The sequence below is a fragment of the Rhinolophus sinicus genome, linkage group LG07, assembly GCF_036562045.2.
Source record: "Rhinolophus sinicus isolate RSC01 linkage group LG07, ASM3656204v1, whole genome shotgun sequence".
Taxonomy (NCBI): domain Eukaryota; kingdom Metazoa; phylum Chordata; class Mammalia; order Chiroptera; family Rhinolophidae; genus Rhinolophus; species Rhinolophus sinicus.
This window is the reverse complement of record NC_133757.1, coordinates 72,787,390-72,811,248: the sequence shown is the minus strand read 5'-3', so window position 1 is coordinate 72,811,248 and position 23,859 is coordinate 72,787,390. Positions and strand designations below refer to the sequence as shown.

General features: G+C 52.1%; 1 protein-coding gene across 3 annotated transcripts in view; it reads left to right on the top strand.

Moving 5' to 3' along the window:
* Positions 1 to 23,859, top strand: part of CERS4 (ceramide synthase 4) — a 28,832-nt gene that overhangs the window by 3,672 nt on the left and 1,301 nt on the right. For 2 of the 3 annotated variants that reach the window (XM_074337714.1, XM_074337716.1), the window contains 8 exons: positions 18,037 to 18,210; positions 20,087 to 20,204; positions 20,993 to 21,111; positions 21,212 to 21,269; positions 21,632 to 21,682; positions 22,010 to 22,102; positions 22,312 to 22,440; positions 22,765 to 22,871. In XM_074337714.1, coding sequence (XP_074193815.1) covers positions 18,037 to 18,210; positions 20,087 to 20,204; positions 20,993 to 21,111; positions 21,212 to 21,269; positions 21,632 to 21,682; positions 22,010 to 22,102; positions 22,312 to 22,440; positions 22,765 to 22,871 — 849 coding nt within the window. Of the gene's footprint in view, positions 1 to 5,577; positions 5,643 to 18,036; positions 18,211 to 20,086; positions 20,205 to 20,992; positions 21,112 to 21,211; positions 21,270 to 21,631; positions 21,683 to 22,009; positions 22,103 to 22,311; positions 22,441 to 22,764; positions 22,872 to 23,859 lie in introns of all 3 variants that reach the window. The other variant, XM_074337715.1, reaches the window with a different exon arrangement.

Below are 23,859 nucleotides of genomic sequence, written 5' to 3'. Positions count from 1 at the left end.
CCCCTCCTGGGCTCCCCAAACGATATTTTGCCCTAGGCTCCCACTACTGTGTATCTGAGGAGGGATCAAGCCCCTGCCAGCCATGCCCTGGGGGCGTCCTCTTCCTGGCCCCGCCTCTCACCCCTGTCTGTCATTTATTCATTCAGCACTTGCTTAGGAGGTGCCTGCACTGGGAGGCACTGGGGACTAGCAGTGAACAAAATGAAGCTTCCCTCTCTGTCCCCTTCTTCCCCCCCATGGAGCTGAGGTTCTGGGAGGAGAGAGCAAGGAGGAGGAGGAGGCCTGAAGAATGAGAAGTAAACAGCCAGGTGAACATCTGGAGGAAGAGCATTTCAGGTAGAGGGGCCAGCATGTGCAGGCAGCCAGTGTGGCTGGAGCAGAGTGAAGGGGAAGAGGGTGAGACAGGAGAGAGGGGCAGATGAAGACACTGAGGCTTTCAGGGCCCCCATCCAACAACAGCAGACCTTGTGAGGGTCCTTGCTCAAGGGGTGAGAGGTTGTTGCACACCCCTTGCTTTGCAGTTTGCCGGGGTGGGGGTGGGGCTTGTTTTGGTACTTTGTTCCCTGTGTGCACTGGTCATTCTACTCTGAAATTCTGGAACCACGAACTCCAAGGGGGCTGGTGGGAGGAGGGAAGACCACCCCCTTCCCTCTGTTCTTGGTGGGGCTCAGCTGACCTGGGAGACGCCCTGGAGGGAAGTAACCAGGGAGAAGGCAGTGATGGGGGATATGGAAGCAGAGGAGCTGAAGACAGAGGGGGTTGGTGGGGGGAGGAGAAGGAGGTGGCAGTGGTAGCTGGGTGGCAGGTGGCACAGGGCGCAGACCTGGGGGTTAAGGTAGGATGTTCTCAGAGGTAACAGGAGCCTGAGGGACACAGGGGTGTTAGTGGCCTGGCTGGGGCTTCAGGACAAGCAGCAAATACCTAGGCAGGTGTGTTTTGAGGGTGGCCCGCCACCAGCCCGCTGTCACTCCCTTTGTAGGTAGAGGAGAAAAGACTCAGCCTCCCTTCCCCACAACCCACGTGGACAAGGGCCTAGTCCTCTGGGCCTAGTCCTCTGGGCCTGGCCACCCTCCACACCCCACCACTGACCAGATGTGCCCCAAACCCCTCCGGCTTCAGAGGCTTGGGACTCTTGGACATTGGAACCTCCATCAAGGTTCTGCTGAGCCAGAACACCGTTATTAGGACTGTCCCCAACCCCTATTACCCTCCAATTTGGGATGAGTGCTCCCTTAGGCCTGGTTCAGCTATGGCAGTGATCCTGGCAGGCCCTATGGGGCCACCGTTGCAGCAAGGAATCAGGCTGAACTATTGGGAGATGGCAGGGACAAGGGCTTTGAGTGACAGGAGGGGAGAGCAGGCAGGACAAGCTTTGGAAATGTCTGCCTCTAGGTCTTATTTCTTCATCTGAGATGTTGGTTAGGGCAGGTCTACATATAAGGCTATCACTTCTCTGCCCTTACCTCTTCCCACTCTCCCCTCTGTTCCAGTCCCACGGGCCTCTTGGATCCATCATGCATGGCCCTGCCTCAGTGCCTTTGCACAAGCTGTTCTTCTCGCTGCCTAGAATGCTCTGTCCCCAGGCTTCCTCCTTCGTCTCTCTTTTGCTCAAACATCACCTTCTCAGGGAGGCCTTCCAGACCTTCCTGTTTAAAATTGCAGTCTCCACTGCCCTACTCCTTATCTCTTTTCCGTCCGTATTTTTCTCTACTACCTGACATCATGAAACAAATTAATAAAATATATGGTATCTGCCATCTCCCAGTTCCACCCTCAAAGAGCTGAGGTTCCGAATGAGGTGGGAATCCTGATGTAGTCTGTTCCCTGCTGGGATCCCAGTGTGTAGCCCAGCACCTGGCACGCAGTAGGCACGCAATAAATGTTTGTGAAATGATGATAGGCGTCCCAGGTACTTCTGGCTGCAGCCTGAGAGGCTTGGCTTGGAAGGGACTGGGAAAGGTGCATAGGATGGCAGGCTCTGGAAACAGGTGGGCTTTGATTCGAATCCCACCTTTCCACCCCCGACTCTGTGCCTCAGTTTTTCCGTTGGAAGATGCAGATGACAGAAACACCTGGCACTGGACACCTGCATTACTTCCTGAGGTCCTGGCCAGAGACTGGAAGGAGTTGGGGGCAAGTCAGACGCTGAGATAGGACACTTAGCACTTTCCCGCATATTCCCAGAATTTTCCTGAAATGTGTTAAGAGTGAGAGGGTTTACTTACTTCGGGTGGTCAGAGCCTCTCTGAGGAGGTCATGCACCGGGGGTGCAAAAAACATGTATACACATTTTAAGCAATGTTCTCTATGCTCAAGCAGTAGTTTGCCGTACTCAGAAGTGTCTGGACGCTGATGGTAACCACTTTGAGCACCTCTTGTAATTGCAGGCATCAAACGTGACTTGTATTCATTTTTTGTAATCAGTACATATTGAGTACTACAATTAATACAGTTTTTTTCTTTCTTAAAATGTATATACATGTTTTTGTCACTCTCTGTAGATAGTATATTTCCTTTTTGTAGATTTTGACTCTTCCACTTTTGATACAAAGAAAACTTTTTTATATAGTATTTATCTATCTATGTATCTATCTATGTATCTATCTATGTATCTATCTATCTATGTATCTATCTATCTATGTATCTATCTATCTATCTATCTATCTATCTATCTATCTATCTATCTATCTATCTATTTATTTATTTTTTATTGGGGAACAATGTTTCTCCAGGGCTCATCAGCTCCAAATCGTTGTCTCTCAGTCTAGTTGTGGAGGGCGCAGCGCAGCTCCAAGTCCAGTCCGCATTTTCAATCCTTAGTTGCAGGGGGCACAGCCCACTATCCCATGCGGGAATTGAACCGGCAACCTTGGTGCCGAGAGCTCCTGCTCTAACCAACTGAGCCATCCGGCTGCCCCCGAAAACTTTTTTCATAGACCCATTTTCCAGGACAAATGCCATGACCCTTTAGGATGTGAGGGAGCAGTACTGTTTTCCAAATGGCAAATTTCAAACGATAAAGCCCAACTTCCCCTCCATTGCCAAGTGCCATGTTTTCTCACGTACTTCGAATCAAGGGGCTCCTGTGGGCTGCAGATTATAAGGCAATTCTTGGAGGAGGTGTCAGGTTGCCTAGGCACATGCTTCCTTAATGTAGTTCTCATGGCCAAAGTAGTGATTCTGAATTTTGAAACTGTCACCTTTTTTACACAACAAAATTCACATGATCCACAGAAGTATTAAGATTGATGGAATAGGACTTGTTTATTCAATCTAAGCCTGTCTGAATAACACAGGGAGCAAGGTCTCTTTCTTAACAGGCATGAGTGTTAAGGGTTTCCAGAACATTCTCCAGGGGTACGGCAAGAGTCTTGTGCTTGAGTTGATGCAATGAAAGAAATCCTTGCAGTAACTTCTGCATCGAGACAGGGCTGAGCCAAAGGACTCTAACGGTTCACCTGTTTCATCCTGTTTCAACCTTGGACAATATTGAGCCAGGACTCCTGAGCACAGCCAATAGAAATTTTGGGACTAGGTAAAAACGTTATGCCTCAGGACCTTCAGAAATCCAAAAAGTACATGAGTTATTTGCATAGAACATTGCTCAAATGTGCTTAGAGATTGGTTGTAGAATATTTAGAAACCATTGTGTGGATATCTATAGCCACTGGCTTTCATTCAGAGTAGTTATTTTCTTTCTTTCTTTTTTAATTTTAATTGGGGAATATTGGGGAACAATGTGTTTTTCCAGGACTCATCAGCTCCAAGTCAAGTCGCTGTTTTCAATCTAGTTGTGGAGGGTGCAGCTCGCTGGCCCATGTGGGAATGGAACCGGTGACCTTGGTGTTATGAGCACTACACTCAAACCAACTGAGCCAACAGATGGCCCCCAGAGTAGTTCTTTACCAAGAAACAGGGGAGGGATCTCTCTATTATTAGGAAAGAGTCTGTAATCATCACCCTTTGTAACCGTTAGCAGCATTATGTTTGCATTTGCCAAGGCATTGCCTTTTCCATGTTGACGTAATTTGGTTCCTGAGGAGGTCATATTTGAGCTGAGGCCAGGGTGGGGGCTCCATCACTGACAGGAATTGGATGTGCTCACTGCCCTCCCAGGGCCCCCCTTTCGTTAGGCAGACGGACAGTCCCTGGGCAGTGACAAAGCAGAATAACCTGGGCCAAATGGAAGAACCCCAGGCCCCCTGACCCAACCTGGGAGTCCGCCAAGGCTTCCTGGGAACAGAGATAGGGACATACTTGAAAGGTAAGGGGAATGGTGTCTCAAGCTAAGGGAGCAGCCCAGGTAAAAGCCTGGCAACCAGGTATTGCATTAGAGTGATGTGTCTGAGATTTAAACAGACCCTGGGAATCCAGCCATGACCCCCAGACTGAGACCCAGGAATCTGGGTGGCCTAAGGTCAGCAGAGCTGGGTGGGGTTGGGGGCGGGCAGGGGCCAGATCACTAAGGCCTCCTAAGTGATGGATGCTGGACCTTAAGGGTGGGGAGTCTCTCTCCGGGGTTTTCCAGCTGGGATGGCTTGTACTGTGAGCCACTGTGGGGCGACTGAGAGAGGGATGGCTGGGTAAAAGCAAATGACCCTGAGCCTTTCAGCCTCCCTCCAGCCCCTGCCACTGGCTCTCCACCCTCCGTCTGTGCACATGGGAGAGGAGGGGCTGTCCTCAACCGTCATCTGAGAGGAAGTGCTTAGCCTTCCTCCTGTTACACAAACACTTCCGGTCCTTAAAGGAACCATGGGCAGCCCCTCTCTGCACCACCCCGCCTCACAGGTGCCTGGCCTGGCTCCCCCTGCCGCCTGGGCAGGTGGGAAGGCGGGCATGCAAGCAGGGGCCAGGATGGTGACTCAATTTCACAGAAGGTGCTGCTCGCCTGAGACCACCCAGTAGGAGCAGATCTGACAGGTCTGCGACTCTGAGGGTCACAGTTTGCCACTATATCAACCCAGACCAGTGTGGGCCACTTTCAAGTCAGGAATGCAGGCAGTGCTGGGGGGCGGGGGGTGCTGGGGTTCTAGGGCTCTTGAGGCCCTGCCCCCATTGTCACCCCCCTGCTGCTCCTGTCCCACACCTGGAATTTGCCCAAAAGGGCTTTTCTTTTCCCCAAATTCCTGCCCAAGCATGTAGTTCCCAGATGGGGCCTACCCACCCCAACATACTCTACCCCCCACCCCTTGAAGACATCCTACCTACTGTGCCTGCTGCCCACCCACATACCTCATCCCCACCCCATCACCTCCCAGATGCCAGCCATTGGTGACCCGTTTAGGTGGCACTTCCCTGTCTTTGAAATCCCAGGGGCAGCCCACTTGACAGGAGAGTTCATAAAACCACCCCTTTTCTGGGGACATCGAGGTCCAGAGCTCCTGTTGCTGCCTTTGTGTCTTTCAGACCCAGACGGCAGGCACTTGCCCACCTCCCCTTGCACAAGCAGGACTTAGGTCTGGGCCTATAGCCTAGCCAGCGTCAGTACTGGCCAGGACTGAATGTCGTCCTGTTTTCATTGTGCTTGTTTTGTGGCTACTGTCTGCAAGTGATACCGAAGCTGGCTTTCTCTTTAAGGGTTGGAGGGATATCTGAAAATAAACGTACTTAAGGAAAAAAAGTGAACCTTTTGAAGGAGACTGGTGAGTATGTAATCACACAAGTGGGAAAGGGATGGGGCAGAACTGGGAAGGATTGAGGCTGGAGCTAAGTTGTTTTCTGAGGCCCCAGGTGTCTACAGCCTGAACCGGGGCTTCAGCTTAGCCTTTCTTTCCGTCATCCATTTGGGGGACAGCTTCTGAGCACCTGTTATGTGTCAGGTGCTGGAAACACAGAGATGCCAGGCCCTATCACCAGGCTACTGGGGAGGAGACAAAAGTTGCCCCAAAATTTCTGAGAAAGGGAGTAGAAAAGTCCAGGGGAATGACTGCTTACCAACTGTGGGGGCACCTGGCAGGCTTCCTGGAGGAAATGTCTGGAGAACAGAGTTGAGAAGAACCTGAAGGGATTTGTCAGACTGGCGGTGGGTAGTGGGGTGATGGAGGTATGTGCGGAGGCCTGGACGTATGTCTGGGTGCATAGCACCAAGTTGGTGGGCGCACTTGCAGGATTTAAAGCTGTGAGTCTGATGTGCATGTTAGAAGGATGGAGGTGGCCTGGGCAAAACCCAGAGGCAGGGAGACTGGGTCAGAGGCCACAGTGATTTAGACAGAGACGAGGCTGCAGAAGTGGGAATCGAGCAAAGAAGGGACTTGCTCGACTGTGACGGGGGAGGTAGATACAAGCACAGGACTTGGTGAGTGTCCAGGGTATATGTGGAGAGTCCCAGGACGACTCCCAGATTCCAGTCCCCAAGGACTGGGTGGAAGGTGGGATCTTGGCCAAGAAATCTTAGGAGAAAGTCAGCACGTTCTCTGGGGTGGAGGATAACTTGAGTGTGACAGGACAAAAGCCTACACATGACTTTTTTATTTCAAATATTGTATTTTTCAGTTTTGGATTTCCATTTGGTTCATTTTTATGAGTTTTGCTTCTCTGCTAAGGTGTCTTATTTGTTCATTCATGAGGAGATAATTTTTCTCCACATCCTTGAATATATTCATAATAGCTGCTTCAAAGTCCTTATCTGCTCATTCCAACATCTGGATTACCCCGGGCTCTGTCTCCATGGATTTTCTTCTTTCTTGTGTCTGGGTCATGTTTTCCTGTTTCTTCATATGTGGAGTAATTTTGGATTGTATCGTGGGCATTGTGCAAGCTGTGTTGCAGAGACTCTGGATTATGTTGTGTTCCTCTGAAGAGTATTGATTCTTTTTTTTTTTTTTTTTTTTTTTTAAATCAGGCAATTAGCCCATCAGGACTCAAGCTCCAAAGTCTATGTTCCCTGTGATGGGTGGCAGGTGAAATCTTACTTTCTCTTTTAGCCTTATCTGGGCTGGTTGGAGTCTGCCCTGTACATATATGATTCAAGGGTTCACACTGAGTTTTTGTATAGAATTTGGGACTTCTTTTTTTTTTTTGGCTCTCTTCTTTCCTACATGTTCCGTTGTTGAGCTATTGTGGTCTCTCTGGGCTCTGTCTTCTCACTTTTCAAGCCAGTTTCTATTCTCACTGAATAACAGTAAAAAGTGGGAAATGCTTCCCATGCTTTTCCATTATTCCAGGTGTAGAGTCACATCCAACTTCTACGTATTTTTGGTCACTCTTGAGCAGTACTGCTCAGGAGAATTTTCTGCGTGATGGAAATGTTCCCTATCTGCACTGCCCAATATGGAAGCTACACGCAGCTATTGAGTATAGAAATGTTGCTGGTGCAACTGAAGTTTTAATTTTATTTAGTTTTAATTAATTGAAATGTAAATAGCTACATATTAGGCCAGTGGCTACCACATCGGACATTGCAGCCCCAGAGAGCTTTTGGGGTCAGTAAATCCTTACTTAACATTGTTGATAGGTCCTGTGACTTTAAGGGAAATGACATATAACAAAACCAATTTACCATAGACGTGATATATATTGATATAAACAGAGTTAAGTTCCTGCAGCATCTCCTCAAGAGGGCTGGTCTGATGTGGCTGACTCCTCCAGCACCAGAAGCAGAAGTCTTCTGGTGGTTTTCCATTTCATAAATTACATACCAGGCCATTAGTGTCTCTATTCATTTTGCTTTCATTTTTTTTTTAACTTGGTTCTCCCAAGTCAGTAAACATAGTTTTTCCTCTTCTTTTCTCTGTCTTTGGTAATTTTTGAAATTAAAATTTTTTTTTAAATTGTGGTCAAATTCGTATAACAAAATTTACCATCTTGGCCATGTTTAAGTGCAGAGTTCAGTACAGTGGTACCTCGGTTTTCTAACGTAATCCACGAGTTCTGAAACGTTCGAAAACAGCCGACAGCTAGGCCTCAGGATCTTGCACTCAGCAGAATCCAGGAGACATGTTTGACTTCTGAGTCGTGTTCGAAAACTGAAGCATTTGGCATTCGTAAGCCAAAATGTTCATCAACACAGAGTCGTTGGAAAACCGAGGTACTACTGTATTGTTAAGTATATTCCTATTGTTGTGCAGCCATCTCCACAACTTTTTCATCTTGTAAAACTGAAACTGTTTTCATTAAACACTAACTCCCCACTCCCAGCCCCAACCCCTGTGTCGTGCGGGAGACCCTGCTCGCTGCGCCATTTTTCAGGCAGGGCGGCCTGCGGGGTCTCTGCTCCCGCTCCCCACACAAGAACACAGGATATGGTGAGGCCAAAAAGGAACACCCACGGAGCCATAGGTAGGGGAGTCATACTACTATAGTCTCACTAGAAGCTGGGCCCACTGGACGTGCGACCTGCTGTCCGCTCCTGCGCCAACCGACCGACGACTCTCCTCCACTCTCCTCGACTCTGTTCCTCTACTCTCTTCCGCTCTCCTCGGCTCTCCTCGGCAATCCTCGGCTTTCCTCCGTAGCCGCAGCAGTTATACTAGTGGCCAATCGGCTAACCGGCCACAGCCGACGGCCATCCACTACCCGAGCCAGCACCTTTCCATGTGAGGCCGAGAGCCTGTAAACTACTTTCTGGGGCTCTGTCCCCACACCCTGGCCACCACCATCTACTTCCTGTCTCTATGGATTTGCCTTCTCTAGGTCCCTCCTGTAGTGGAGTCCTATAGTATTTGTCTTTTTGTGGCTGGCTTCTTTCACTGAGCATAATGTCCTTGAGATCCATCCATAATGTATTATCTTCCTCCTTTTAAACTCTTAGTATTTCATCGAATGGAATCCTGAGGTTCCTTATCCCCAAATGTTGGACATCAAAGTTGCTTCCAGTTTTCACTGGAAGGGCAAGAGGGAAGGACTCTGAAGGGGCACAAGGAAACTTTGAGGAGGGATGGATATACAGGTGACTCTTGAACAATGTGGGGGTTTGGGGCACTGACCCCATGTGCATTTTAAAAGATACCTATAACTTTTGACTTCCCCCAAATTTAACTACTAGTAGCCTACTGTTGACCAGTAGCCTTACCAACAATATAAACAGTTGATGAACACATATTTTGTATGTTCTATGTATTATATACTGTATTCTTACAATAAAGTAAGCTAGAGAAAAGAAAATGTCATTAAGAAAATCAGTAGGAAGAGGAAATACATTTACAGTACTGTATATATTTATCTATACCGTCAGTTTACATTGTCTCTTTACAAGATGAAAAAATCTGCATATACAATGGACCCAAGCAGTTCAAACTTGTGTTGTTCAAGAGTCAACTCTATTGACTATCATGATTGAGGTGATGATTTCATGGTTATGCACATATGTCAAAATACATTGAATCACATGCTTTAAGTGTGTGCGGTTCATTACATGTCAATGATACCTCAAAAAAGCTGTGTTGTTGTTTTTTTAATTATAATAGCCCAGGTGAGCTCCCCTTATACTCCCACCTGGATGCCTGATTCAACCTTGTGTATCTATCAGCTCCTGCTGCCCTCACCGCCGCCTGCCTGTGGGGCTGGGGACTGCCCATTTTCCCCCTCAGACTCTGAGACCTGACTCTCTCCCCTCCATCAATCTTTTAAAACTCCGTGACTGACCTCACAACACACACCTGCACTAAGTGATGCTGGGCTCCTGAGGTCGGTCCCTGGCCCTCACTGTTTGAAGGAGACTCGGAGCCAGCTAGCTCCCCGGGGCTCTTCAGAAAGGCTCAAGGAGGGTGGGAAGGGCAGAAAAATCCACCTAAGCAAGGAGTTTCATCTGATCCAGGTCTTGGAAGGCTAGGAGGAACTGGCCCAGTGATGGGGGTGGGGCATTTTGGGCAAAAGGCACCACTGATGCGAAGGCCTGGGAGCTGGACCACTAGGGGAAGCTCTTGGGGATCCTAGGACCTGGGTGTGGGGTGGAGCTGTGGGAGGGAGGGGGCAGATGCCAGGAGGGTAGGCCCAGCAGCCAGTCCCAAGGCACAGCTGATGGGCAACCCTCATGGCCCCACGTTGGTTGTTGAAGTTGGGGCTTGGGGGTAATTGCAAAGGGGTGGTGTAAGAAGTTGTAGCCAGGGGGTGGGAAGGGCGGCTGTGGTGAGGAGGGGTGGCCAGTGGGCTGGGGTCACCAGGGGACCCAACTCAGCTCACCCAGGCCCCTGAGCCTGCAGGGAGGAGGAGGGCAGCTTGCTCCCTGGGGAAACCTTGATAGGCAGAGGCAGGCCTAGGGGGTCCTCCACAGGGTGCTGTGAGCCCCGATCCCCCTGGTGACGCAGAGCAGGCCCCTCCCCTCTCCCTTGCTGGCTGAGTGACCTGTGTCCGGTGGCTTCTGGTTTTGAGCCTCAGGGTTCCCAGTTTCCAGGGAGACAGTGGACCTACTTTATGGGTATCAAGCTGACCTTGCCTTTTAAAGAAAGTGGCTTCTTTTTCTAGAAAGTTTGATCACCTGAGCTAAAGTCTTCGCATCCACCCACCCGTCAATGTGTCCCTTTTACCCACTCATTCATCCACTTAGCATTTAGTTGGCACCTAATATTTGCCAGGCCCTGTCAGAGGACACAGCAGTGACTAAAAAGACATTCATCCCTTCGTGAGGTTTATGCCTTGTGGTGAGGCAGACAAACAAGTAAATAAGCAAACAGATCAACAAGGATGACAGGGCTGAAGGAATAAAACATGATAAGGAGATGGAATAACGTGGTGGCTTCTTCGGTAGTGATCTGAGAAGGTGACAAGTGAGAGAAGATGTAAATGATGAAACAGACCTAGACATGGGGCTGTGAGCGGGAACAGCACATGCAAAGTCCCTGGGACAGGAATGGACTCGGTGAGTTGGAAGACCACAGGTAGCCGTGGCAGTGAATTGAGCTGGTGGGGAGAAGGAAGTGTATCGACAGGGCCAGAGTGTGGAGGGCAGAAGTGTCCAAACATGAGGGGTTAGGGCGAGGGGGAGCCCTGGACTTGGGGCCCTTCTTTGAGTCTTTGCAGGGAGCAGCATGGAAGCGTCTCCTGGACTGGCTGCCTCTTGTCATTATTAGCACCTCGTGGGGACCCTGCTTAGAGAGGCCCCGCATGGACACGTGGAGGAGCCAGGGCCCAGTGCGGGAGCAGCTGTGGTTATCAACAAACAGTCCCCACTTAGCACATCATGTGTTCTTTGCCTGGGCCTCCAGCCGCAAATGTCAGGTGACCCCGGGCAAATGTCAGGTGACCCCAGGCGGCAGGCCACGGTGTAGAGGCCAGGTGTGTGTGAGTGTGAGTGAGCGTGTGTGTGTGTGTGTGTGTGTGTGTGTGCACGTATGCACACCTTACCTCTGTCCATCCTTAGGCTGGGCCTGGACATCTGGAGTCTGAATTGATTTCTTTTTTCCAACCTGGGCAAGCCCTGCATTTCCAGCTATTAATAGATTGAGAATAAAACAAACCTGTGTGTACAGCCCTGCTCTACTGGCAATGCTGGGACATTGGGGGGTTCAGAGGAATAATAGGGACCAGGTGTGCTCATTCAGACCCCTGAGGCAGGCCAGGGATCCTCTGTTCCCCCTCCCCCTCCTCATGTTAGCAGGAAGCCCTAATCTTTCTCTGTCCTCCAATCGGATATTTTTAGCCACTAAGAAGGATTATCTGAGTCTGGCTCCAGGTGGCAGGGGCAGGGCTGGGAATAAGGCCAAAGAGGCTTCAAGATGCAGTTGGGCTGGGAGACCCGGGACGGGGAGGGTAGGGGTGACGCTGGGTATGAGGGCTCAGGCTGGTTAGGCTGGCCCAGCCACCCACTTGGTGATTCTCCAGGTGACCCCTCGGTGGCCCTGGCTGAGCCCAGTCTGAGCTCATTAGCTACAGCTTTAAGGGAAGGTGCCTTTGCAGAGACTAGGGGGTGTTCCAGGAAGAACCACCCAGAACCAGCCACAGGCCAGCACCCCTCCTTTCTAGACTGTTCCCCATCCTACCCCTCTCCTGCTAACAGTAAGTAACTAAACTTGACTTAGTACCCACTCCACCTCAGGCATCATTCAAGCCACCCCATGTGGAAAGGGCCTATTGTTATGTTATAGATGCGGAAACTGAGGCAGGGAGCAGCCAGATCACCTGTCTGAGGTTGCGTGACTGGTCGACAGGTGACACAGGAATGAAATCTGTTGCAATACCAGCATGCAGTGTTTGTGACCTCCTGGGCCTCCACAACAGCCTGGTAAAGCAGGAAATCAGGCTGTGCCCACTTTTCAGATGGGGCAGCTGGGGTCCAAAACAGACAACATGCAGATTGAAGAGGAGTGCCACCCTGGGTCCCATTTTCTCCTGTCCCTCTGGAAGAGGGCATCTGTTGGGGGGTCAGGGAGGTGGAAGAGAAGTTTGGGCCTTGCTGGCCATGGATGCCTGCTTACAGCTGCCTCTGAGCCCACTCCAGGCATCTGCGCCACCAACAGGGGGGTGAAGAAATTGAGGCACCCAGGACGGGGAGCATTGGAGCTGGGACTCTGGACGGTCAGCTGGGCTCCAGACCACATTCTCTTCCCAAACTCTGTAGTGTCTCTTCTTTGTGAAGACGGTGAAAGGGGTGGGGGGAAAAGGCAGAGACAGATTAGAGAGAGGGTAGGCCTTCCAGGACCAAGACCTCTAAAGTCAGGGTCCAGTGTATCAGTCTGAAGCCCCCTTGGAGGGCTCTCTGGTTTGGAAAGTGCTTTTCCACAATGACTTGGGGCCAGAAAGGGCTGAGACTGCTTCAGCTGAGAGCACTGGGATTTGAGACTGGTCGTGCATCCTTCCTTCTCCACCCTTGTCACCTTCAAAAACACTGCTTGGCTCGCTCCCAACTTCACAGTGAATGAGGCAGGGCTGAGCGAGACAGGGCTGGGGGAGGTGCTTTAAGTGGAGCCAAGGTGGGGGCAACGGGAGGTGCCTCCAGGAGGAAGTGACAACTGAACTGGGTTTTAAAGGATGCATAGGAGTTTGCCAGAGAGCTAAGGAAAATGAGTAAACCCTGTGAGGGCAGAGACCATGCCCACTTTCCCCACCATTTTGTGTCCTCAGCACCCAACAAGGGATAAATATTAGATGGACATTCTAGACAGAGGACAGCATTTGTAAAGGCTGGCGTGTGTGAAATTGTACAGTGTCGTGGAAGCAAAGTGTCAGGCAATGAATGGGCTTTGAAGCTGGGGACATGGGCAGAGGCCTGAGTTATGAGATGCCATTGTTCATATGTGTTCTCCTTGTCCCTGAAGGTCATTGTGATTTGCAAGCATCACAGCTTCAGTGAAGCCCGATCTGGGTACCCTTGGGTGGGGGAAGAACATGGGGCTGGGATTCTGGGATTCCCTCTGCACGTGTGGGGGGGTGGTCTGTCAGATGGGTGGGAGGGCCCTGAGGAGGAGGCTGGAGAATGCCCTGCAGTGGGTGGGTGAGGCTGGGAAGGCCAGGCTGGGCCTGTGCCCTCAAGCCCCAATGGGTGCACAGGATCAAGCCAGCCTTGCCTGTTAGTGAAGATTTTTTTTTTTATTCTAGAGAACTTGACCACCCTGGCAAAAGTCCCTGCATTTCCTGTCTGTGTGCCTAGTCTGTCTGGGCTGCTTGAACCTTGTGGGTCTACACTAGCCACCACCATACATCCTTGACCTTTCATCAAGCTGCTGCCCTCTAGTTCCCACCCCCCACCAGAGTGTCCAGTGGCACCTGCTACTGCTAATTACTTCACTGATGCCGGAAGGCTGGATTCCTCAGTGTGGCCTGTGGTTGGGTGGGGACTGTTCCTTTATCCATAGTCCCCTCCCCAAGGATTCGTCTATCCCCTTGGGCCTCCCGAGGAGCTCCTGCCTCCTCTACCACATCCCCTGCTTCTCCTGTTCAACACAGAGCCCAACTCCTGCCCCAAAATCCTCTCATCCTAGTTCACCCAGTTCCTCAGACTCTGAGAATTTTTCTTTTTTCTGTATGACTTGTGATATTGTGATTTATAATAAGAAATACAAATTTGGTCTTTGTTTCCTGTCCTGGCACAGAGCTAAACTGTGGGAATTGGGAGAAATAAAGATGTCTTTTGTTATGTTAATGAGGTACTTTTGGAAAGCCTCCTCTTGGTCACCTGAAGCTGGTTGCCAGGGGAGCCAAGCGTATGTGTCCATGTATCCAACGATTTGGACTTTCAGCCCTACGCCCAGACTTCTGGGAGGGGAGAGGGGCTGGAGGTTGAATCAGTCACCAATAGCCAATGATATAATCAATCATGACTACGTAATGAAGTCTTCATAAAAACCCTAAAGGACAGGGTTCTGAAACCTTTTGGGTTGGTGAACATATGGAGATTTGGGGAGAGTGGTGGCCGGAGAAGGCATGGAAGCTGCGCCCCCTTCCCCATACCTGGCCCTATGCATCTTTCCATCTGGCTGTTCCTGAGTATATCCTTTATAATAAACCAGTGATCTAGTCAGTAAACTGTTTCTCTGAGTTCTGTGAGCCACTCGAGTAAATTCATCAAATCCAAGAGGGGAATGGTGGGAACTTCCGGTCAATAGCCAGTTGGTCAGAAGCCCAGGTGATTGTCATCTCAAGTAGGGGGGCAGCAGTCTTATGGGACCTAGCTCTTAACCTGTGGGATTTGACATGGTCTCCAGGTAGAAGATGTCAGAATTGAGCTGAATTGTAGGACACCCAGCTGGTGCCAGTGAATTGCTTGCTGGTGTGGGGAGAAAACCCACATGTCAGAACTAAAATCTGAATCATGGACTTTAAAAAAAAAATTTTATTGGGGAACAGTGTGTTTCTCCAGGGCTCATCAGTTCCAAGTCCTTCACTCTAGTTGTGGAGGGCGCAGCTCACTGGACCATGCGGGAATCGAACCAGCAACCCTGTTCAGAGCTTGTGTTCTAACCAACTGAGCCATCTGACCGCCCCTGAGTCATAGACTTTTTAACTATAAATGTTTTCATTTGCACAGAGAAAAGGGCCCACATCAGAGATGCACAACTCAGTGAATTTTCCCAACCAGAATAGCACCCAGGTCAGGAGACAAACTCCCAGCCCTCAGCAACCTCTTATGGCCCCGATGGACACTTCCTGTCCCTAAGAGCAGCCACTCTCCTGACGGCTGGCAATGTGGCAGGCAGAATAGTGCCCCTTAAAGATGCCCACATCCCATCCCGGGACCTGGGAATGTTACCTCGTATGGCAAAAGGGAATTGAGTTTGCAGATGGAATTAAGGTTGCTAACAGCCTGACCTTGAGATGGGAGGTAACCTTGGTTACCTGGAGGGCCCAAAGTAATCACAGGGGTCCTTTTAAGAGGGAGGCAGGAGAGTTGGAGAGAGATTTGAAGATGGAAGATGCTAGGCTGCTGGCTTTGAAGGTAGAGGAAGAGGCCACGAGCCAAGGAACAAGGACGCCTCTAGAAGCTGAAAGAGGCACAGAAACACCTTCTCTCCCCTGGAGCCTCCAGAGGGATCGCAGCCCTGCCCACACGCTCATGGTAGCCCCGGGCGAGATTAATTTCACACTTCTGACCCCCAGAACTGTAAGAAAATAAGTCTGGATTATTTTAAGCCACAAAATTTGTGGCAACTTGTAACAGCAGCCACAGGAAGCCGATGCAAGCATTATAGATTTGTTTTGCCTGTTGCTGAACTTGATATCAATGGAATTGTACATTCCTGCTTCTCTTCTTGCTTCTTTCTTGAGGGTGTTCAACTCTTGGGGGCTCTGCCTCCAAACTGTCTCTGGAAATAGCCCCTTCTCTCCACCCCCACCCCCACCCTCATCTGGACAGCTCACAGCACCCCCTCCTGGCCCCCACAGGCCACTTCCTGCATGGCTTGCCATCTCACCTAAAATAAAACCATGAGTCACAGAACCCCCAGACTCCAGGGGCGGGAGTGTAAAATGATGCAGCCACCCCAGAAAACGGTTTGGCAGTTGCTTATAAACACGTGACTGCCATTCCATTCCTCAGGATTGACCCAGGAGACCTGAAAACTTTTCTGTTTACATAAGACTCAGATGTGAATGTTCATTACAGCTTTGCTCATAATTACCCCCCAAACTGGAAGCATCCCAAATGCCCATCAACAAGCCAATGATAACTAATTGTGGTATATTCACACGGTACCTAGGATTCTGTTTTAAAAAGGAAAGAAGCTACTGGTAGATGCAACATGGGTGAGTCTCAAGCATGACACGGAGTGAAAGCGGCCAGACACAGAGATGGAGTCCGTGGCTCCATTTATGTGAAGTTCTAGAACAGATAAAACAGCCTGCTTCTCAGGGGCCCTCACATCCATCTGACAGACCTCCAGTGCAGATGGAAAAAAAAAATTGGGACAGAGGTGACCTTGGGTGGCGGACATGGAGATTGAGTGGGAAACCACACGAGAGAACTTTATGGAAAAACAAGAATGTTTGTGGTAGGAGGTTGGGTTACACAGGTAGGTGCGTTTGCCAAAACTCAGCAGCTCTACACTTAGGACTGATGCATTTTCCTCTAGTAAGTTACCTTGAAAGAAATACAAAGACACATAAGCAAATATAAAATCCTAGTTATGATCTACATGCTGAAATATTTAGGAGTGAGGTGGCTTGATGTCTGCTGCTGCTTTTGAAATGCATCCAGAAAAATCAGACGCACTGATCGGTGGATAGAGGAAGGGATGGCAGCATGAGTAGGTATTTGATGAAGTAAATAAAGCAAAATGTGAATGATAGAATCTAGCCGTGGCCATATAGGTGTTCACTTTCAACTTTTCTGCAGGTTTGAAAGTTTTCCTCATAAAATGTTGGGGGAAATCATCTAAATTCCCTCCCACAGGCCCTGCACAACCTGCCCTCCCCCTCCCCCATCCCCTCTCTCCCCTGGCCTCCTCCCTCTCTCCCCCTCACTCACTCTGCTCCAGCCACATGGGCCTCTTTAGTGATTCTAGCTCTCTGAGCTCATTCCTGCCTTGGGGCTTTTGCTTGTACACGCTGCTTATTATTTCTCTGGAAAGCCCCTCTGTACCATCGCTATTCCCCTTTATATAAACCCAGGCCCTCTTCATCTTTTCGTCTCAGCTCAGATGGTTTGTCTTTAGAGAGACATTCCTTCGTCACCTCATTTAAAATCATGCCATCCTGTTTATTTTCTACCAGGCCCCATCACATTGGGGTTATTTCATTTATTACTCTATCTGTTTATTTGCATATTGGCTGCCTTCCTTGCTGGGCTGAGATCTCCATGGAGACAGGAATGTGTCAGCTTTGTTCCCTGCTATGTCCCCAACACCCAGCCTGGTCTGGCACGTACAAGTCAATCAGAGAACATTTTGTGGATGGATGGATGGATGAATGGATGGATGGACCAAACGAACAGATGGGTGGATGGAGGGATGGATGGGTGGGAGAACAGATGAACAAATGAGTGAAAAAGCATTCCAAGTGTCTTAATATCTCAAGAAAGGGAGACGCTGTGGGGGCTACTCAAGACAGCTGGGCTCCGCAGGTGGGGGCTGCTTGAGGTAAAGCAGGCTCGCCTTGGTCGCTACTATGTATCCGGGAAGCTCAGTCTTGCAGTTGTCTCTCTTGCCCAGCCACCACCCATGTTGGTCTGGAATAGCGAGCAAGACAGCTGACAGTCATACCTCACAGGGACTCCATGTTGGAAAGGATGGCCAGGGAAGGAATTGCAGGTTTCCTTACGCCCTTCATCTTTGGGCTGTATGTAAGGCACCTTCCTGCAATGGCAGGAAACCTTCCTGGACCTTTATGAACTCGAGATCATGACCCCACTCAGCCACTTCCTTGACTTTGGGCCACTGTAAACGTACTGAATAATAACTGTTGTCATGAGCTGTGTTGTTAAGGCACCAGTAGGCATCAGGCTAAGGACTTTGTGTGCTTGACCAGGTTGGGCTGAGAGGTGGATATTACTATCCCTGTTTTACAGATGCATTTGAGGTTCAGAGGGGTCGAGTCATTTGCTTGAGGACACACAGCCCAAGTCTATCCTTAACATTGGCTGTAATAAGCTCCAGGTTGCCAGGCACTGGGGAAACGAGGGCACCCATCTTGCATGCTGAGCTCATCACTAACTGGATCGTCTGTCCACAGGATGTGGTCCAGTCTGAATGAGTGGCTGTGGCAGGACAGGCTCTGGCTACCGCCCAACAACTCATGGGCTGAACTGGAGGACCGGGATGGCCTGGTCTACGCCCACCCCCAGGACCTGCTGGCGGCACTGCCCCTGGCACTGGTGCTGGTAGCTATGCGCTTCACCTTCGAGAGGTGAGTGTTCATCGTGGCTCATGTGTGTGGTGCTGGCCCTGTGCTGCTGCTTCGTGCGTGGTTTCGTCCTGACGGGTCCCTGGTTTTGAAACAAAGTGCTTTTCCCGCTCCATCCTGCCCCCAGCTCCCACCACTCACATTCTTCTGGTCTCTGATGGCTGTTTTATCGGAACATTGGCTGCAGCTCAGGTCTGGGTGTGCCAGCATCTTCAGAAAACGGGTGGGGACCTGGAGGACATATGCCTGCTTTGCTGACTGAGGACTGGTCGGCAGAGGCCAGGTAGTCAGTAAGCAAAGAAATTCCTGCCCACTCCCTCCTCCCCTGCCCCCTACAGGCAAGCCTGTTCCTCCCTCACCCCCCCATTGCCCCTTCAAACACCTTCCCTCCTGTTCCCCTTTTTAGCCACAGGAAGGAGTGTGGGCCCCATCTCCTCTTTGGGGCTCCTTCCACCCACCCCCGGCCTCCTGCAGCCTGGCATCGGCCCCTGAGTATATGCCACCTGCCCAGGTTCCCGGCAACCTCCTGGTTGCCAAACTCTGGATTGTGTCATCTCTTGGGTGATCCCAGTGCTGCTCGGAGCTGAGTTTCTTCCTCTGTCCCTGGGAGTCCATCTCCTGGTGGGAGGTCCCTCCACTCTGTCCCAGGGAGTCCCACCCCTTCCCATATGACCACAGCACCCTGACCTGCCTTGCCAGACCCCTTTCCTGCCAGCCTCCCCACTGTCCCCCCCACCAAGCTTCCCCTGATGCAAAGGACCCTTCCCCCTCTCCTTTCTCCACATACTTGTCCTCCTCCACTCAGGTCTGCCACCTTCGTTGTGACCGGTTGGCCTTTGCACTTGCTTCCCTGCAGTTCCTTTAAGGCTGCGTTCCAGGGAAACCTGCCCAGCCCTTCCCCCCACAGAGCCCTTAACCCCATCCAGCTGCTTTGGGTCCCCCCATCCTGCCCTGACCACAGGGGCATGGAAGTGTTTTGCATCTTGCTTTGTGTCTCGCACTCCTAAGGAGCTTTCTGGGGTCTAGGCTCCCTGGACACAAGCTGGAGACAGGGAACCCAGAGAACGTCCACTGACATTTATTTAACAGGCACTGTTTGAGCACTTATTCTGTCCCAACCACGGCTCAAAGCAGTTGATGTGTCTTAACCCACTTAGCCCTTCAATGCAACCCCAAGAGGTGGTTCCATTATTATTAATCACCATTTTACAGAAGAGGAAATGGAGGCACAGAGAGGTCATGACCTGCCTGAGGTCACACAGTGGGAAGGCCAATAGTAGGGTTAAGTGCATAATGCTTGACACATCGTAAGCACTCAGCAAACGTCAGTGCGGTCCACCCCCACCCCCACCCCCACCCCCATCACGACTGAATCTGGAATGAGTTCCTTGCTGGGATGTTCTGCACCTCAGTTTCGCCAAATGAAGGGTGATTTGGGGATGATGGAGGCGCGATTCCATCCCGCTCCCTGGCCTTGGGTGCCCCCTTGTGGGTTATGTGGTGATTGACTGACCAGGGTGGGGCTCCTCCCACGTGGTCAAGCTGGAGTGGGGGAGACTGGAGAGGGGAGGCCTGAGTGGAGGGAGCAAACCCGCTCCTGCCAGTGGGAGCCCCCAGTCTGGTGGGCGGCAGACCAGGACCCAGGCAGGGAGGGGACTCTGGATTGAATGAAGGTGATTGGGTACCCCAAAAGTTGACCTTCACACTCCTGTCCTGAAGACTGGTCCAGCTGCCTTTCTCATGCTCAGTCTAATACAGCAGCCAGGCTACCCTCCAGGGTCCCAGGATATGACCTGGCCCCTCCTAGCCTCAGTTTCCCTGCCTGTAGCATGTACGTTCCTTCTTACTTGGACTGATAGGCTGTGTCCCCTGCACCCAGACTCGTCGGCCTGCCCCTGAGCCGGTGGCTGGGTGTGCGGGATCAGGCCAGGAGGCTAGTGAAACCCAACGCCACGCTGGAGAAACACTTCCTCGTGAAAGGATGGAGACCCAAGGAGGTGAGGGCCCCAGCCACCCTTCTCCATCCCCATCTGCCTGCATGGCTGCTGTGTGGATGGGGCCTGAGGGTGGTATGTGGCCCACTTGTTGGGGGTAGGGAAGACCCAGAGCAGCTGCTGGCTCCCCTGCAGTGCTCCCACCCCCCTCTTCCCCAGGACCCCCATCAGTAAGCACATCTGCCCAGTGAGTAGCTCCTGGGACTAGAGGTGTGGAGAGCGGGTTTCTCTCCTGTTCTGGGGAAGATTAGAAGGCCTGACTCTTGGGGGGATTCTGCAGTCATGTGACCCTCCTATTCCCACCCCAGTGTAGCTGCCTAGTGGTCAGGGTCTGGGCTGGGTCGTGAGGGGGAGAGGGAAAGGGAGAGGTCTTCCTGCCCCGGGGGGTTGGGGGGGCTCCTCCCGCAAAACAGCTTTGTGATCCCCTCTGTTGTCAGTCTCCCTCTGCAGGTGGGGGTGACGGGCAAGGTCTCAACTGCCTGCCTAGAGTAGGTGTGAGACTTCTCTGTTCTAGAGGGATGTCAGGAAAACCTCTAAGGGGAACGTCCCCCATTCCCCAGCCCCTTTCTGAATCCCAGCCACATCGATCACCTGCCTGTCCTGTGAGGAGGGCTGGGTTCTTATAGGCCTGACTGACCTATAACCCCATCCCATCACGCCCCTCCCCTATCTCCATAGACAGTGAGGTCTGGGGCTGCAGGGGTGGAGGGAATGGAGCTGGGCCCCATCTGTTCTGGAATAGAAGTGGAAAGCCACCTTGGTGACCATGGCCCCCATCTCCCCCTCCCCAGCCTCAGATGGCTGTCCTGGCCGCGCAGTGTGGCCTTACGCTGCGGCAGACCCAACGCTGGTTCCGGAGACGCCGGAACCAGGAACGGCCCTGCCTGACCAAGAAGTTCTGTGAGGCCAGGTCAGCCCGGGGTGGGCCTAGGGAGGGGGCTGTCTTGGGGTGCAAGGGGTGGGGTCTGTTCCATCAGCAGCTGCCTCATGGGCTCCCTCCCCATCTGTAGCTGGAGGTTTGTCTTCTATCTGTGCTCCTTCTTCGGTGGCCTCTCGATCCTCTATCACGTGAGTGTTTCTGACTGCTTCCTGGCCCCTCCACCTGCCCCACAAGCACCTACTGTGTGCTGGGCCTGGCTTGCGGGTGGGGGGTGTGGAGGGGGGTGGGCAGAGGGGAAGGCATGTGCACGGAGTGGGGAGAGAACTTGACAAGGTCATGGTAGATATTAGCTACTGGGCATGGGTCTGGGGACCTGGCAGTGAGTGAACCCCTGGTCTAGCGTGACAGCGGAGATGTAACCAGGTGGGAAACAGCAGAGCTGAGTGACAGTAGCACCTGAGGGCCAGGGCGGTCCCAAGGAGGCCCCAGGCCTGGGGTGAGGGGCTGGTGTCTGACCTTTGGGCAGCCTCAGATACCTGTATCCCCACAGGAGTCGTGGCTGTGGAAGCCGGCAATGTGCTGGGAAAATTACCCGAAGCAGGTGAGCGGCAGGGGATGTTGAGGCTGGAGGGAGGATTGGGGTGAGCAGAGTTCCTGTGGCCACAGGCAGTACAGCCAAACCCCCTCCAAGTCCCATTTTATTTCTGCCTCTGCTGTGGAACAAGGAGGGGCCAGGAGTTAGGAAATGTGGAAGAGGGGCTGCCACAAAATCAGCACCCTTGATTACCTCCAGGGATGAGGCGCTCACACCTTCTTTGCTCGTAGGGATTCTGGTTTTGAGCAAATTGGGGAGGGCCTGAGCCATGCCCGTGGCCCAGGGGAGCCTCCCTTCCCCCTCAGCTAACCCCGCCCCCCTGTCCTGCCACAGCCCCTGAAGCCGGCCCTGTACTGTTGGTACCTCCTGGAGCTGAGTTTCTACATCTCCCTACTGATCAGGCTGCCCTTCGACATCAGGCGCAAGGTGAGCCCGGCCAAGAGTCCAGCTAAGGGAGTGGCGTCCTGGGGGAGTCGGGACCTAGTCTGGGGTGGGGAGGGATGGGCTCAGCCCACACCTGGAGGTCCCTGGTGCCTCAGGCAGCAAGCATGGAGTGCACTGGGTCCAGAGGCCAACCAGCCCCGAGAGAGCCTGCTCCCAGCCCTGTCCTGCCTGTGACCCGTCGTCTCCCACAGGATTTCAAGGAGCAGGTGGCACACCACCTTGTGACCATCACCCTCATCACCTTCTCCTACAGCGCGAACCTGCTGCGCATTGGCTCTCTGGTGCTGCTGCTGCACGACTCCGCCGACTACGTGCTGGAGGTGGGCCCTACCCGAGTCTCTCCGCCGCCCTCCCCCACCCTCCCAGGTGCCCCAGGGGAGGAGGCCCCATCCCTGGTCTCCTAGGAGACTGTCCCTCTCTTCATGGGTGGTGAGGCCCCGCCCACTCCTCTAACAGGAAAATGAAGCTTCTCACACAGGGACCCACTTATACCTTTCTAGGCAGTTCTTGGAGATAAGGCCCAGCCCCAACTCACCTGGCCCAGCCATAGGTCGCCTTTACCTTGAGATGAGGCCCTGCCCGCACCCCTCGTTCCCCACCCTTACCACCCACCTGAGTCCATTTCTCTCTGCTGCCTTCCCCAGGCCTGTAAGATGTTTAACTATGCGCACCAGCAGCAAGTGTGCAACTCTCTCTTCATCGTCTTCTCCTTGGTCTTCTTCTACACTCGCCTTGTTCTCTTCCCCACCCAGTGAGTCAGCCCTCCTGTGGGCGGGGGGATGCTGGGCGGGTGGACAGGCGCAGCTGGGATCCAGGCCTGCCTCACCCTCGGTTCCCGACCCACGGGGCAGTGGGTGTTGGCTGGGAGGCTTCCAGGAGCAGGCAAAGGAGGGTTTTGTGTTCCCAGCCCAGGAACAGCATATGCAAAGGACCAGAGGTGAGAGAGAGAAATCTAGGCTTGGTCTTCACTCCCGTGTGCCGGGAACATGGAGTAGTCGGGCACCGGCTCACTAAGTCTTTACCCAGTGTATTTGCTGAGCCTCTCACAGCAGAGAGAGTAAAGATCCCTGCTCGTGTGGAGCTGACACTGGGGGCTGGGCTGGGGGAGTGAAATAAGGCAAACAGTAGAATATAGAGCATGTAAGGGAGTGATTGTATTAAAGAGGAAATAAAGTCAGGCACAGGGAGGGTGTGGGCATTTGGAATTAGACAGGACTGTCAGGGAAGGCATGATGACAATGTTCATACAGAAAGACTGGAGGGAGCTGAGGGAGAGACCATACTGATCCTCACAGAAGGGTTCTAGGCAGAGGGAACAGCATGTGCAAAGGCCCTGAGGCTGGACGGGTGCCTGGCATATTGGAGGAACAGCAGGAGGCCCATGTAGCAGGAGCAGGGGGAGAGAGGGAGGAGCTGAGAAAGCAGGGAGGTGGGGGTTTTCATCCCAAGTGGAAGGGGAGGGTTCTGAACAGAGGAAAGGACTTGAGTTGGGTGCTCACGGGTGCCCTCTGGTGGCTACAGAGGGTGAGAACCCCCCAGGAGCTGAGGGGCCAGGCCCAGGCCTCTGCTCTCTGGTCCAGGTGAGGCATGATGGACAGGACTAGTGTAAGTGAGAGAAGTGGGTGGACTCGGGGATGACTCAAGGGTCACAAAATGATAATGAGCTCAGAATTCTCCCTTGAGGATCAGGAGCCCAGCTCTAGCTGTATTTCCCCTGCTCCCCAACCCCTTGAAAAGTC